Source organism: Chiloscyllium plagiosum, unplaced genomic scaffold (assembly GCF_037043375.1).
Source record: "Chiloscyllium plagiosum isolate Xiang-an unplaced genomic scaffold, Cpla_swu_hap1 HiC_scaffold_3, whole genome shotgun sequence".
NCBI lineage: Eukaryota > Metazoa > Chordata > Chondrichthyes > Orectolobiformes > Hemiscylliidae > Chiloscyllium > Chiloscyllium plagiosum.
Genome location: NW_028270141.1, coordinates 125,090,127 through 125,107,513, shown reverse-complemented (window position 1 = coordinate 125,107,513; position 17,387 = coordinate 125,090,127). Strand labels below are relative to the sequence as shown.

Sequence of the window (17,387 nt, the reverse complement as noted above, 5' to 3'; positions counted from 1 at the left end):
CAAGGTAGTAATGAAATAATATTTCCATATTTATTCAGCTGTAGTGTTTCTGTATCTGTTTCCTTATCATGTGACATTCATGCCTGCAGCCAAGCCATATTCAAAACCATCACCCCAAAACAGTATAAAGCGATCCATAGTCTCTACTCAAACATCAGATCGACCTGAAGGTGCTGAGAGTCAGTCAGTGCGTTCAAGACCGATTTGAGCAGACACCAAGATGCTGAGACTCTTCTTAACTGTGTCTGTCCTCTTCGGGTATCTGGTTGCTGCGCAGAACGACGTACAAGAAGTGGACAATTTCTGTGAAGAATTGGACTGTCCTGAACCACAGGCTGCCATCTTGGAGAATGTAAGTACGATTCAAAGTGTATTGCATTCTGTCTTATTTGTACCAGTATAAATTATTTAATGACTGTATCCGATCGCCCACAACCACTCGACCCCTCAACTCTGAAACATGACTGCACTGATATTCATCCTCAGGACAACAGATTGGGCACATAATCTCCAGAGTTTTCAAGACTGCGAGGTCTACTCATTGACATTTTAAAAACACTTAAAGGGCCAGCTAAGGTAGATGTAGAAAGGGTGTTTCTGTTGGCTTGGAGTCTCGGGAATTGGAGAACTCAGTCTCAGAATAAGGGAACCAGCCATTTCGGACTGAGATGAGGAGAATCGCTTCACTAAGAGGGCAGTGAAGTTTGGAAACCTTTACCCCTGGGAGCTTGGTCATTGATTATGTTTAAGACATCAAGCAATAGATTTCTAAATAATATCAAGGGAGATAGGGATAGCATTGGAAAGCAGCGATGAGCCTGTTGTGGAATCTCCAGCTTCACTCAGATGATCATCAATCTTTAGACTATTTAGTTGTCGATGATCAACTGGTGAGAATATTCAAGGCTGGGGTAGATAAATCTTTGGGCTCAAAACACATCAGGAGGTATCATAACAAGGTGAGAAACTGGAAGATCAAGTGTAGTCAAAGATCAGCCAAAATCTTACTGCCTTGTTCCTGTTTCTAATATCAGACATTCTTTTGAAATTGGTTATTTTTTGTCCAAATTTCTCAACCAGAAATGAGGACCAAATTCAAGGCCATTGGCATTTTCTTGATCTTGTGTACATCTGCAGTAACTGAGTGTGGAAGATTTTCAATAACATTCCATACATTTTATACCAAAGACCCAAGGGAGAAAATGGCCCATTGTGCAAAAAATGACCAAGATGAAAGAGTTGAATGGAAAACAAAATGAATTAAGAAGTGTTGAGACCGAGATCCCAACAACATCTCCCAATTCCCATTAAAACTCAAAGCTTAAATGACACCTTAATGCTCCATCCAGACACCTGGGACAGTCCTCTGAACAAAGTTCTTTTTCAGAGACACTTTACAGTCATAGAGATGTACAGCACGGAAACAGACCCTTTGGTCAAACTCATCCATGTCAACCAGTTGTCCTAAACTAATCTAGTCCCATTTGCCAGCCTTTGGCCCATATCCGTCTAAACTTGAAGGTGGCTCAGTGGCTAGCATTGCTGCCTCACAGCACCAGGGACCCGGGTTCAATTCCAGCCTCGAGCGACTGTCTGTGTGGAGTTTGCACATTCTCCCTGTGTCTGTGTGGGTTTCCTCCGGGTGCTCTGGTTCCCTCCCACAATCCAAAGATGTGCAAATTAGGTGAATTGGCCATGCTAAATTGCCCATAGGGTTAGGTGCATTAGATAGAGTAGGGGAATGGGTCCGGGTGGGTTAGTCTTTGGAGGATCGGTGTGGACTTGTTGGGCCGAAGGGCCTATTTCCATACTATAGAGATTGTAATTCTAAACCTTCCCTATTTCCATTCCCATCCAGATGCCTTTTAAAAGCTATAATTGTGCCGGCCTCCTCCATTCCTGTGGCAGCTCATTTTATACACGTACCACCTTCTGTGTGGAAAGGTTGCCCGTTAGGTCCCTTTACATTAGATTACTGAAATCAATTAGATTAGATTACATTACAGTGTGGAAACAGGCCCTTCGGCCCAACAAGTCCACACCGACCCGCCGAAGCGAAACCCACCCATACCCCTACATTTACCCCTTATCTAACACTACGGGCAATTTAGTTTGGCCAATTCACCTGACCCTGCACATCTTTGTGACTGTGGGAGGAAACCGGAGCACCCGGAGGAAACCCACGCAGACACGGGGAGAACGTGCAAACTCCACACAGTCAGTCGCCTGAGGCGGGAATTGAACCCGGGTCTCTGGCGCTGTGAGGCAGCAGTGCTAACCACTGTGCCACCGTGCCGCCCACCGTGCCGCCCACATCTTTCCCCTCTCACCCTAAACCTATGCCCTCTATTTCTGGACTCCCCTACCCCAGGGAAAAGAGTTTGTCTATTTATCCTATCCATGCCCCTCATGATTTTACAAACTTCTACAAGGTGACCCCTAAGCCTCTGGTGCTCCAGGGACAACAGTCCCAGCAGAGTCAGCCTCTCCCTTTAGCTCAAATCCTCCATCCCTGGCAACATCTTTGTCAACAAATTTCACAACATTCTTCCGTTAGGAAGGAGACCAGAATTGCACACAATATTCCAAATGTGGCTGAGCCAATGTTCTCTATAGCCTCAACATGACCTCCCAACTCCTGTACCCAATGTTCTGACCAATAAACGAAAGCATACCAAACTCCTTTTTCACTACTCTATCTACCCACGACTCTACTCGCAAGGAGCTATGAACCTACACTCCAAGGTTTTTTTTCAGCAACACTCGCTAGGACCGTACTATTAAGTGTATAAATCCTGCTGTGATTTGTTTAATCAAAATGTAGTGCCTCACATTTATCTAAATTAACTCAATCTGCCATGCCTCAGCCCATTGGCTCATTTGGTCAAGTTCATGTTGTACTCCAAGGTAACTTCGCTGCCCACTACACCTCCAATTTTGGTGTCATCTGCAAAGTTACCAAGTATACCTACTTGTTCACATTCAAATCATTTATGTAAATGACAAAAAGTAGAGGACCCAGCACCGATCCTTGTGGCACTCCACTGGTCACAGGCCTCCAGTCTGAAAGGCAACCCTCCACCACCACCCTCTGTCTTCTACCTTTGAGCCAGTTCTGTATCCAAATGGCTAGTTCTCCCTGAATTCCGTGAGATCTAACCTTGCTAACCAGTCTTCCATGAGGAACCTTGTCAAATACCTTACTGAAGTTCCTGTAGATCATGGCCACCACTCTGCCCTCATCAATCTTGTTACTTCCTCAAAAATCTCAATCAAGTTCGTGAGACACGATTTCCCACACATCATATGTTAATAAATGTTATTTTCTTGTTTTAGGGTTATGAAGAAGCAGAATTTAAATTTGCCCCCTGGGTTGAAACAGAAATAGACGGAATGGATATCAATAATGCGGTGGAGGCCGGACTCAAAAGATTTTTTGAATATTCACAGTTCCAAAATGATGCAGGTAATTTTCCTGTTCCTTCACTGTAACATTGGAATTGAAAACAACCCTGAAATATTTGACCTGGCTTATTTGAAACTTTCTGTATGTAGATACACACTGACCAAAGGATTCCAGCTTGCTGATCTTAATGGTTGTTCCAGGATTCTGTCCATTGTGCCCTCCATTACTAACCTATTGAATCTGTGGAAGCTGTCCATACATGGGTACAGTGGGATACCAAGCACACTTTCTCATTCCAATCATGATCTCTGATTTGTCTTTGGACATGGCGACCTTATCCAGCCCAGAGCTAGGTGGGGTAAAGTAAGGTTTTCTAATCTCAGGGACAAAAGTCAAGGCAATAGGGCAGAGGGGTGACCTGGAAAAAGGTAAGCCAAGTGACATAGGAAGAGACAGAGATTTTCATGGGAATAGTGTATCGGTGAGTAAGGTCAATGTAAAGATTATCAGTAAACAAACTGAAGACTCTTTCGTTGAATGTACAAAGCATTTGTAATACTTCAGGTAAACTGGTTACATAAATAGATAAAAGGAAAATAGATCCAGTACCCAGAGGTATTCTTACAAAGTCACCAATGTTTGGAAATAAATATTCCAGGATAGAAACATTTCAAGAAGACCAATAGAATAGAAAAGGTTCTGAAAAATGGAACTGTGAGGTCTAATTTTCCAAATCTCTCCAGATGCTAAAATACAGTAATGGAGTTATTGCCATATAGCACAGAAACATTCCCTTTAGTCCAACTCATCCATGCTGATCGTGTTTCCCAAAGTAAACTAGTTCCAGTTGCCCGTGTTTGGCCCATATTCATTGAAACCTTTCCTATTCATCAACTTGCCCAAATGTCTTTTAAATGTTGTAACTGTACCTGCATCTACCACTGCCTCTGGCAGTTTATTCCACATAAGAAACATCATTGACCCTCAGGTCCCTTTTAAATGTTTCTCCTCTCACATTAAAGCTAATGCCCTCTATTTTTGAACTCACACATCCCAGAGTTATTTGTTATTTGTCTTATCTATGCCCCTCATGATCTTGTAAGACTCTATAAAGTTACCACGCAACCCCCCCCCCCCACACCAGTGAAAAAAGTCCCAGCCTATCCTGCCTCTCCTGATAACTCAAAGCCTCCAGACCCAGCAATATCCTGGCAAACCTTTTCTCAACCTTCTCCAATTTAATAATATCTCTCCTTTAGCAGTGCAACAAAGACTGTATACATTACTCCAAAACTGACTTCACCAGTATCCTGTACAGTCACAACATGACGTCCCAATTCCTTTCCTCAATGATCTAGGTAATGAAAGCAAGAGGTTTTTGAGGGTAAAAGGGAATCAGTACCAATAGAATGCTTAAAGTTCTAAAATGTTTTGATAAGGTTGTTCATAAAAAACTAATTTGACAGTAAGTATTGGAGGTAAAATATCGGCAAGAAAGAGTATTGGTTAATGAAGGATAAAAGGAAGTAGAAATAAAAGTAGCATTTTCATGATGGCAAGCATAATTAATGGATGCTCTGGATATAAGTGCTGAGGCCCCAGATGTTAGAAGAAGGTGATCCCATTACAAGATCCAAGTTGCTGATGACACTTGAGAGGGTGAATTCTGAGAAACTGTCTGTCTTGGCTGGAGAATCTGGAGATGCAGGCCTGGATTTTCATCTGAAAATGGAAAGTGAGAGTTGTCTCCCCTGCGCTTGGAGGAAATGACAAGGAAGACACTCAGAATGTCAGCTGTGGGCTGCGGCCAGGCCATGAACCTGGGAAAAAGTTTGGAGGCAGCCTTTTCATCCCAGTTCCAATAAAAACAAAAAAACCCTACAGTCTTTGTCCCAAACCCATTCCGTCATCCCCACCCCAACCTTCCATCCATGCCACAAACAAACCTTACAGTTTCTTGTATGCCCAGGTCAATGTATGCCCCTCAAACTCCATAGACCCTCAAGTCCCCAATGCTAGGGAGCACCACTGCCTATTTACCCACGGTACACTGTACAGAAGCAATGAACCACATATTGACAGCAGGATTTATGAAAATTTTTTTAGAAGTTCATTCTTTCATAACTTTCCACTCCGTTAAAATAAACCTCTTTTTACGGCGGGATATAAATGTTGGCAATCATCAAAACCCATTGCAGCTTTAACTGCAGAAACCACAAACACTTAAACTCTTAACCTCAATTAAATAAATATTGTGAAGGTGACAATAGTACTCGCAGTCACAGCTGTCAATCAGGTGGAGAAGTCAATGTTTCAGGTGTAACCCTTCTTCAGTCCTGATGCTGTCTGGCTTGCTGTGCTCTTTCAGCCTCCTGCTTGTTCATCTTGGATTCCTGCATTTGCTGTTTTTTTTTGTCTCTAACCAGAGCTGTCAATCAAGCAGGGCTACAGGTATTTCAAGAGAATGATAGATGTGTGGGGTGTTAACCAGTCCATCATGCCTCCCCCATTTGTAACTTTTAAATCACGACAGGCAATGCCCCTAATTATCACCTTGTCAAACACTGCAACTGTGTTCCCTTTTGTCTGCAGAAACAATTGTTCCTCTCGAGGCCCCTTGGGGAATCATTGGATACATAAAAGATGGCAAAATACAAGATAACTTCAAAGTATTTGTTATATTAACTCCTCAAGTCACAAGTACACCTCAGCCAAAAGATCCATTGGTTCAAATCGGAGCAAAAATTCATGATTGGTTCTATATCAGGTGAGTATGATGTGTAACAAAATGACTTAAAATGCTTTTTTTGTGTCTCCTGAAGCAAAGGGTTGATATTGTGACAGTGTCTCTACTGGTAGTTCATGTTCAGTGAACATTTTAAGTAATTCTTCTACAACCCTTCTTGTTGTGATATTGTGTAATGGGACTGCCTCAGGAAATCTCGTCGATATATCCATTATTGTTAATAAGTACTTATTCCCACTTTTTGTTTGAGGTAGGGGACTTACATAATCAATCAAGACTCTTGTGAAAGGTTCCTCAAATGCTGGAATAGGAATTAAAGGTACAGGTTTTATTACTGCCTGCGGTTTCCTATTAGCTGACATGTATGACATGCCTGGCAAAATTCAACTCCATCTTTGTGTAGTCCAGGCCAGTAAAAATCTTTGTATTTTAGCCTGTGTTTTGCTCATTCCGATATGACCTCCAAGTGCTAGCTCATGTGCCACTCCAACACCTCCTATATTCTACTGGCAAAATAATCTGATGAACATCTGCCCATTTCTCATCTGCTTGAATGTGTGATCGTCTCCATTTCCTCATTAAGGCATCATTTTTCAGGTAATATTGCAAAGGGATACATTCACTCTCCTTCCATGTATATGCCTTTTGATACAACTGCTTTAAATTCTCACCTTTCTGCTGTAACTCAATAAGCTTCGCAGATCGAAAGATACTTGCATTTTTAACAATTGGCTCCTGCTCTGTCCCACTTATCTGATCAAAAACAGTCTTGGAGAATGCCTCCTTATCTGTGCCTTTTGATCTCTCCTGCTTCAGCTTGTGACTCTGTGATCTCATTAAGACACAATCTGGGAAGATTCCTGGATAAACATCCTGCATTGCTTCAGATGCCTGTGCCTCCACTGGCTTTTCAACTCGAGTAGAGCTGATATCGGTGTATCAGCTCTATCATTTGCAATGATAAGTTGTATTCCTGGAGCTGAGAGTTTGACCTGTACTCCTACCACAAATTCTCCACTCTTCTCCAGACTCTCAAGCCTCACTTTACATAGCTGAACACTTTTTGTCTCACCATCATTAGGCATCTGGATGGGTATATAAATAGGAAGGGTTCAGAGGGATATGGGCCAACTCCTGACAAATGGGATCAGATTAAGTTAGGATATCTGGTTGGCATGGACAAGTTGGACCAAAGGCTGTTTTCATGCTGTCCATCTCTATGACTATGTGTAGTTTTCTTGATTTATATCATCTGTTTGCAAAAGCTAAACTTTTGCCATCAGTTTTTTTTGCCTGGATTATTTGAGAAGTTTAATTTTCTCACTGTGTTGATCTCTATGAGTATTGTACCAAAGTCTTTTACATTAAGTGCGTCACTTCTTTTACCCACGTGACTCAAAATCAGGTCAGACTGTGATTAATGGGCTGCTCACATCAGGTGCAGATGCTGATTAACACAAACCTTTTAATGAGCCGACACACGTCACAAAACCTTCACTTCCTACTTCGGAGAACATGGCAATACCTCCCCATTCAACTGAGCCCGTTTATCTGAAGGTGGGCTTCTCTTCTTTCTGTCATTCTCACAAATATCTCACTTGGTGGTGTTTGGAAGAATACTTTCACTCTCTTTGATCAGAGCCCCACCCAAACTACATCATTTCCCTGTGATATCTGATGTTCTATTCTATTCCAGTTATTTCAAGTGGGAGCTGAATAGCCTGCTGTTGTTCTTCTTTTCAATGGCCTTATGCTCCAAAGTAAACTTACATTTACTTCACTCTGTTGCAGGGCTTTTGATGAAAAAGATGGCAGTAATCTTAGCAGCCAAGCATACGGAGATCGTGTGCTTCAATTGAAGAAGGACTTGGAAGCTGACAGCAAATCCTTTGATAGCAGTTTCTTTTACATCGGTTGGTTTAACAAACGTGGGCTAATGGAAGTTGCCTTTCAAAAGAAAAGTTAAAACTTTTCTAAACATTTCAGACATCAAACAGTGAGCTGTGCTGAATACTATTCTATGTTTCTAAGCTTTTTTGATCTCCCATCTGGTACACATTGGATTTCACTCTGTGCGTGGGCCAGTATTTGCAGTATCGAACAGTTCCCCCAATCTCCTCTCCTCAGAGCCCTATGGTCCTCTTCATAAACACTGCCCTTCACCAGCAGTGAGAAAGTTTTGTCTCCAACTCACAGTGCCTCATTTTGGGATGAGCTTACTTCAGCTCTGTTCACTAAAACAGTCAGGTTTTTTTTGCCTTTTCTGATTCTGTTGGACATTCAGTTTTCAAACGTTTTTGGTCAATTACTTTCTGAAGCTCCTCTTGCATGTATTCAATTCAAAGTGTCAACACATAATCCTGGGTAGGTAGTTCTTTAGTTCTTCGCTCTCACTAGGAACTGCAGTCCTGTCATTTCCCAGTTAAAATAAATTGCAGAGAGCACAAAGAGAAGGAAGTGATGGTAAATATTTATAAAACAATGGCTTGGCTTCAAATGGAGGACTGGATTCATTTCCGATACCTGGATCTTAGGGAGAGGGGAAAGACTTTAGTGACTCCTCTGGTGATTTGATCTTAAAGTCTCACACACACATCGGATTAATCCCAATTGTTCACAGGTAGTAGACTCTGCGCTAACAGGGATTCAGCTATCTACTAATTTCCCTTTTCTATAAAGTTGCTTTAAATAAATTGGGTACAAACTGAGGTCAAGAAGTTTCTGGTGATAGGATAAGTTCCAAAATGTTCTCTCTTCACACAGCAATGGATTATATTTGCTTACTCCAGTCATGCTCATCAGAATGTTTAAAGTTGATAACAGAACAGTGTATTGTTGCAGAGCACAAAGTACTGAAGTAATTATGTGTGAAATCATGACACTTTTCAGATGTGAGATTGGAGTTGGGTTCTCTACCTCTCTATTAGTTTCAGATTGAAATATTTACTTACAAGGGAATGCTTAAATTGTAACGATGCAGAGGATTTTTTAGCACAGCTTCTAATTTCAATCTATGTGTGCCTTCTGTACAGTGAAATTACAATTGGACAAATATAACTGTATCAACCATAGATGGTGCCCAGTATGAGGGCAACATATTCACTGGAGGCACCTGCCAATGGGGCATTGAATCTGTTTGAGACTCCAATATGAAGCACTTTAAAATTGGTCCAAATCATTATCCAGAGACTGGAGATGAAATACAATTCTGACTTCCTCAAAAGTATCTTCGCATATTGAGCACAGACAAACTGAATCTGTGATTCTGAAAAGGTTTTATTCCTGTTTAAAATGACACATTCACGGGTTTCTTTTATGGAGTAAATAAGCCTTTATTTTCTCGCCTTTGCTTATCTGATGTTTTTCTAACTGCTGGGAATGTATACTCACTGTGAAATAAAGGGTGATGTATGACAACAGTTTGTTTGTGGGTGTGGACGTTGACTATAAGGCTGGCCACAGTGTTAATTTGGGGAAGGCCCATGCATACATACTCACAAGGTAGGAGTAGTGCAGGCCAATCAGATCCTTGAGTCGGATCCATCAGTTAATCAAATCATGCAGCGGATGGATCGTCACCATCTGCTGGAAGATCCATTTACTGTCTTTGCTGTATAACAAAACAGTGAAGCAATAAGGAAAACAAGGCAATAAGGAAAACAAAACAATACCAACTTTGCCACACCATAGATGCCCAATCCCTCAATACCTCCAGTCCCCACCAGGATGGTCTGACAGCTCTTGGCTTTGTCCTAGACTAGAAGCCTGCACACTCCCTATCCACCACCACACTCCTCTGCCTGGCTGAATCTGTTTTCTCACTGAACACTTTCTCCTTTAATTCACCTCACTTCGGCCAAGTCAAAGGAGTGGCGATGGACACCTGCATGAGCCCCAGTTCTGCCTGTCTCTTTATGGAGTATGTGGAACAATCCTTGTTCCAGTCCTACACAGGTACCCTCCCACAATTCTTTACTTCGACAACTGTTTGGGCGCTGCCTTTTGCTCCCATCCGGACCTTGAAGAAAATTGTGCATTTTGTCTCCAACTTCCACCCTTCTATAACTTTCACACTGTCCATTTCCAACACTTCCATTCCTTACCTTGACCTCTCCATCCCCATTTTGGTGAATAAACTGTCCACTACCATCCACTGCAAAGCCACTGACTCCCATAGCTACCTTCACTGCAATTCGTCACACCCCACCTCCTGCAAGAACTCCCATCATCCCTCTCCCAGTTCCTTCACCGATATCGTATCTGTTCGGATGATGCCACCTTCCAAAGCAGCGCTGCTGACATGGCTTCCTTCTTCCATAACTATGGTTTCCTGCCACTGTGGTTGATAGGGCCTTCAGCCACATCTGACCATGACCTGTGGTTCTGCCCTTTCCCCTCCCATCACTCACAACAGCGTGATCTCGTCTCCCTTGCCCTCACTTTTCATCTCACCAGTCACACTGCATTCAAAGGGCCATTCTCCAACATTTCAGACAATACCAGCAGAAAGGCACCACCAAACACATCTTCCCCTCACTCCCACTGTCTGCATTTCACAGGGATCATTCCCTCCAGGACATCCTAGCCCATTCCTCGAACACCAACACCCCTCTCCTTTCCAGGGCACCTTCCCAGGTAACTGCAGAAGGTGCAACACCTGCCCCTTCCCCTCCTCCCTGCTCACCATCCAAGGGCCTAAATACTCTTTCCAGCTGAAGCGGCATTTCAGTACTCCAGAAAAGGCCTCACCAAGTCTCATACAACTTCAAAATGACTTCCCAATTCCGAGACTCAAAGGTCTGAGCAATGAAGGCAAGTGTGCCAAACACCTTCTTAACCATCCTATCCATAAATCATGCAAAGTTCAAAGAATATGCACCTGAACCCTTAGGTCTCTGTTCTACAAAATTACCCTTGGCCCTACTTTTAATTGTTTCAGTCCTGCCCTTGTTTGTTTTACTAAAAGTGTAAGACATCGCATTAAACCAAACTAAACTGCAACTGCTACTCTTCAGCCCATTGACCCAATTGATCAAGATCTGTGACAATAATACATCAAAGTCGAGCAGTGTGGTGCTGGAAAAGCACAACAGATCAGGCAGCATCCAAGGAGCAGGAGAATTGACGTTTCAGACATAAGCTCTTCATCAGGAATGAGGGAGGTGAGGTCATGGTTGAGGGGGCAGTAGGAGGACGTGTCCATGAGTTGGCACTTGGCTTCAGCGATGTGCCAAACTACCACTGCACCCCCACCTTGTCTGCTGGTTTGATGGTGAGGGTGGGATTGGAGCGGAGGAAGTGGAGGGCTGCGTGTTGCGAGTGTGAGAGGTTGGAATGGGTGAGAGGGGGTGGACAGTTTGCAGCAGTCAATGTCCTGGCAGCAGTTGGAAATGCAGAGTTCAAGGGCGGGTAACAGACAGCATGGGGTGTCCAGGTGGATGGGGTGTGTTGGAGGCGGGAGAAGGGGTTCTCTGAGGGTGGGCAGGAGTCTTGGTGGAAAAAGTGAGCCCGGAGGCGGAGGAAGAAATCTTTGATGCCACATCGCGTGTCAAACTCATTGATCCGGGAGTGTGGGGGAATGAAGGTGAGGCCTTTGCTGAGGCCTGAATGTTCATCCTCAGTGAGGGGGGAATCAGGGGAATGGTAAATACATGGCAGGGCTGGGAGCTACGACCTGGTGTGGGGCTGGAGCTGGGAGTGGGGGCGGAGACATTAACTGGAGTGGGTGTGGTTATGGGATCGTGGGTGACATCACCAACAGAAGTGACACTCATCCTTGGGGTCAGGGGAAGTGATGCCCTTAGTGTCATCCACGGGGACAGAAATGATGTAATGTATGACATAGGCAATGTCATTGTTGGTGTTCTGGTGAGTGACATCGGTGGGGGCAGAAGTGGCTGCTGTGGAGGCAACTACGAGGCAGAAGTGACGTGCCAGGTGGGCCGTGCATTGGTTTCGGAGGCAGTGGATCTTGCAACGGTCGAATAAAGCTCCTCCCGGGGTGGCTCGAACTCACAGCCCCAGCATTGCTTGCGACACTATACTAACATATAAGTTCCCCACACTCACCAATTGTGCCAGCAGAACCTTCATCAAGCTCATTGCTAATGAAGCACTTACGCCTGAAACCTCGACTCTCCTGCTCCTCGGATGCTGCCTGACCCGCTGTGCTTTTCCAGCGCCCACACTCTCCGACTCTGATCTCCAGCATCTGCAGTCCTCACTTTCTCCAATTATAAATCAAACCAAGCTCACCAAGTCAGCGAAAAACCTAAAAACTGAGGATGCTGGAAATCAAGAACAAAACCAAACATTGCTGGAAAACCTCTGGCAGCATCTGTTAGGAGAAAGTAGAGTTAACATTTTGGAACCAGCGACCATTCTTCAGAACTGATGGCAGCCTGGAAAAGGTTGGTATTCATGTTAAAGAAAGAATGGCAATTCCATTGGAGAGTAGTGTGGGTATGTGGGAAGGTGTTGGGAGTGGAGGAGGAGTAGACCAAAGTGTCTCAAAGTGAACAGTGCCGGTGGAACACTGATAAGGGAAGGGAAGGGAGGGGAGGGGAGGGGAGGGGAGGGGAGGGGAGGGGAGGGGGCCACATGTATGGTGGTGGCATCCCGCTGAGGGAGAGAAAATGGCGGCTAATGATTCTATGGATATGGATCCTGGTTAGATTTTGGTGAGGACAAGAGGGACCCTATCACTGTTGTGGGAAGGAAGAGAGAGTGTGAAGGCCAAAATGTGGCAGGTTGGTCGGACACGGCTGAGGGCTCTATCAACCGTGATGATGGAGAATCTTCGGTTGAGGAAGATGGTGGAGGATTCTGAGCACCCATTTGTCAAAACTGACATCATCAGAACAGATACGACAGAGATGGAGGAACTGGGAGAATGGAATTGAGTCTTTACAGGAAGCAAGGTGTGAGGATGGTTAGTCATGGTAACTGTGGGAGTCGGTGGGTTTGTGGTGGATATTGGTGGCCAAAACTGGAAACAGAGATATCGAGGAGGGGAAGGGGGGAGTCAGGAATGGACCAGGGAAGGTGAGAGCAGGGTAAAAGTTGAAATTGCAACAAATAAACTTTTCCAATTCAAACTGAGAGAGGGAAACAGCGCTGATGATGTCATCAATGAACACGAGAAAGAGTTGTGTGTGGGTGTCAGAGCAGGACTGGAACAAAGAATTTCCCATGTACACCACAAAGAGACAGACCGAACTAAGGCTAATGTGGGTGCTCATCCACCCCCTGTTTGACCTGAATAAAGTGAGAGGAGTTAAAGGGATGAGTTGTTCAGGGTGAGAACAGGCTTGGTCAGGCAGAGGAGGTTAGTGGTGGATGGGGATGATTCAGGCCATTTTCTCAGGAGGTGGAGAGCCTTGAGACCATCCTGATCGGGGATGGACGTGTAAAAGGATCACAGGTCCACGCTGAAGAGGAGGTGGCTGGTGCCCGCAAACTGGAAATTCTGAAACTGATGTAAGGCATCAGAAGAATCGGAGATGGAATTGGGAAGGGACTGGACAAGGTGGGAAGAAATCAGATCGAGGTTGGAAGAGATGCGTCAGAGGAGCAGGAGCAGGCAGTAACAATAGGTCTGCCTGGATGGTTGTGTTTGTGGATTTTGGGAAGGAGGAAGAAGCAGGGTCGAGGGATGATGAGCTTGGAGACACAGGGTGGAGATCACCAGGTGAAATGAGATCAGTGACCGTGATGGACACAATGGCCTGGCATTCAATGGTGAGATCATGGTCCTGGAAGAGGTAGGAGGAGGCATCTGAGAGTTGGCACTCAGTCTCTGAGATGCAGAGATCAGTACGCCAGGCAACAACAGTACCACCCTTGTTGGCAGGCTTGATCAGAAAGTCAGGGTTAGAACTGGGAACCACAGAGGGCAGTCATTTCAGAGGGAGATAAGTTGAAATGGGAAGGGACACAGAGAAATTGAGGTCACCAATGTCACATTGACAGTTCTCAATGAACATGGCTGGCACAGGGACTCAGGGGTGAGCTGCGTTCCAGTGCCAGGGACCTGGGTTCAATTCCACTCTTGTGTTCCTTAATGCCTGAAAGGAAAAGAAAAGGTTTCTTGTTAGAATGTCCGGTGAGCCGGAGGAGGAAGAGGAAAATGGGGGCTGTACAATTCTGAGCCAGCTTGAGGCACTGCTGATGGAGACAGAGTTCAGAGGGTGCAAAAGGTGACGCTTTACCGCAGTTTCAGAACTTCCAGCTTGCAGGCACCAGCCGCCTCCTCTTCAAACGAAAACAGAAATTGCTGGGAAAACTCGGCAAGTCTGGCAGCATCTGTGGAGGGAAAGCAGAATTAATGTTTCAGAGCTAGTGACCTTTCCTCAGAACTGATTGATGCTGGGAGAAGGTTGGAATACGTGCTGATGATGTCGTGGGAGGTGGGAGGAGGAGTAAATGAGAGGTGGAGATGGAGCCCAGACAGAGAGAGAGCACAACAGTTGGACAGACACAGGAATGGGTAAAGGTCTGCCTGGCACAATGAATAGCAACCAATGGGAATTATTAAAACTAGAAATATCACAATAGATGCACATCAGACACAATCACCCCAGCCCTAAACTCACACTGCAACATCCTCTGGCAAGTTCGCAAATGTGCAGTTTAGGTGGATAACAGCCATGTTATATAGCCCATGGTCTCCAGAGATGTGTGGGTTAGGTGAATTAGCCATGGGATATGTAGGATTACTGGGATAGGGTGGTGGGAGCAGGCGGGTCTGGGTGGGATGCTGTTCGAATGGCCAGTGTGGATTCGATGGGCCAAATGGCCTGCTTCCACACTCGGGATTCTGTGGCTATACGATTCTACGAACTGGATAACAAGGGCACCAATGTCAGACTCTTACTTATTGAGTTAAATATTGATTTAAATTAAGATAGGGTCTCCCTTGTCCTCACCTAGCATTCCATTGGCATTGTCAACTCCCAGAGAAAATCCCTCATCTAGTTCACTAATGGTGAAGGAAACTGCCATCCTGACCTGGTCTGGAATATATGTGCCTCCAGATTCACATCAATGTGGGTGACACTTACCTGCTCTCTGGGCAATGAGAGATAGGTGATAAATATTGGCCTAGCCAGTAACACCCACACCCTGTGAAGGAATTTAAAAATAAATTTACATAATTCCACCAGAATATCTTTAATCAGAACATAATTCTGTTGCACAAAGAATATAAAGAGCTCTACATATACATGGCAACTTGGAAGGATCTTATTGTAAACAGCAAAAGAAAGACTCAATTCTTTTTATCAGCAATATCCTGCGCAGACACTCAACCTCAGTGAGGTACCATCCTCACCCTCATTCTATCATTTTGAATCTGATGAGGTACTCATGAGGACACAATTTTTTTTTCTTTTAGTCTATTTCCATGCACTCATCAGAAGGGATTCACCGTGACTCTCTCAGAGACACTCAGACCTGTTTGTGCACTGACATTCCTCTGACTTTGAATACTTTGAGCCTGTTAAAATAGACTTCCCTCCCCCACCAAAAATCTAAGCAACTGTGCTGCTGGCATGGGTCTTTTCGACTGAACTGAACCCCATTGTGGCCCCAGTTTACTCTAGAAATGCTCATAAAAACTCAACACCACCTGACTAAGCTAACCCATATAGAATAGGCCAAAAGGCAGCCAGCAGATAATAGTGGTCATAAGGTATTTCTCACTCTGGGAGCAAGTACACAGGGCAGTGTCCCTACCCCTGAGCCATATTCAAGTCTCACTTGCTCCAGAGGTATGTAATACTTTCTCTTAACAGGTTGAATTAGAAAATATATGCAGTGCTATTGCCGAGAGATCACAGTTACCCAATTGCACTTTTATGAAATGTTGTTAGATCTGCATTTGGGTATTTGAGGTGTAAATTTAAAAATTGACGATGATTAAAAAAAATTTGGAACGTGCAATAAATAAGGAGGATTCCAACAGAGGAGCCAACATAAACTGAACTGAACAATATTAAGATGGAATTCAAGAACAAAGACCTGGGATATTTCTACACAAATCTCTGACAGTGACATTTCATAGTCAATGTGGATACAGATAAGTTGGAAAGTTGGGTGGAGAAATGGCAGATGGAGTTTCATCTGGTTAAGTGAGGGGTGATGCATTTTGGGAGATCAAATGTAAGAGAAAAGTATACAGTAAAAGGCAGGACTCTTCAGAACATTAACGTACAGTGGGACCATCAAGTAAAAATGCACAGCCCCCTGGAAGTGGCAATGCCAATGGATAAGGTGGTAAAGAAGGCGTATTACGTGCCTTCATCTTATCCGGCATTGGGCAAAAAGTTAGCAAGTCACGTTGCTAACGTGTTAATTGGGCCACATTTGGAGCATTGTGTGCAGTTCTGATCGCCAAACTATAGGAAGGATTGTGGAGACATTGTAGACGGTGTGAAAGGGGTTCAACAGGATGATACCTGGATTGGAGTTTCTAAGTTAGAGGGAGTGGTTGGGGAAATGTGGACTGTTTTCGCCAAAGCATCGGAGACTGATAGAAATACAGATAATGATGTGAGTCATAGATAGAGTGGATAAACAGATCCTTCTTCCCAGAGTGAAAATCTCAAATACTAGAGGGCACATGTTTAAGGTGAGAGGGGAAAAGGAGATGTGTGAGGCGATGCCTGGAATGTGCTGCCGAGGGAGGTGGTAGAAGCAGATATGAGAGCGCGATGATTAAAGGCCTGCCTTTAATCTCATCAGTTTGTCAAATACTTTGCCCCATGTGGTAGTTTGTCACAAGATCTTTCCTCTCATTAGCTTCTTCCGTATCTGTTGTCCTATACTGTTACAGTGTCCTCTACTGTGAAGAGCAATGTGATGTAAATGATATGCAATTTCCACTGACCCATCCCAGTTCCCCAGTTGTGTCCTCCAAGGCTCCCACACTGAGGAGAAATATTTTCTCACCAACGGTCAAACCCCTTTGCTTGAAGCACAATGACCTTGGTTTCTTCAACTGAACTCTGATACTAAAATTGTCGGAGGGACAGTGGTAATGTCACTGGATGCCATCCAGAACCCGAGGCTTATGCTGAAGGGACATCAGCCTCGCAGTGCCAGAGACCCGGGTTCAATTCCCGCCTCAGGCGACTGACTGTGTGGAGTTTGCACATTCTCCCCGTGTCTGTGTGGGTTTCCTCCGGGAGCTCCGGTTTCCTCCCACAGTCACAAAGATGTGCAGGTTGGGTGAAT

The 17,387-nt window shown here is 44.4% G+C and overlaps 1 protein-coding gene across 1 annotated transcript; it reads left to right on the top strand.

Annotated features, from left to right (window-relative positions):
• Positions 1–220: 220 nt before the first annotated feature.
• LOC148151311 (heme-binding protein 2-like) lies at positions 221–9,559 on the top strand. Its single transcript, XM_087976324.1, has 4 exons — positions 221–352; positions 3,337–3,466; positions 5,999–6,173; positions 7,944–9,559. The coding sequence occupies exons 1-4, from the start codon at positions 221–223 to the stop codon at positions 8,116–8,118; spliced, it is 612 nt and encodes a 203-aa protein (XP_087832450.1). The 3' UTR covers positions 8,119–9,559.
• Positions 9,560–17,387: the final 7,828 nt, after the last annotated feature.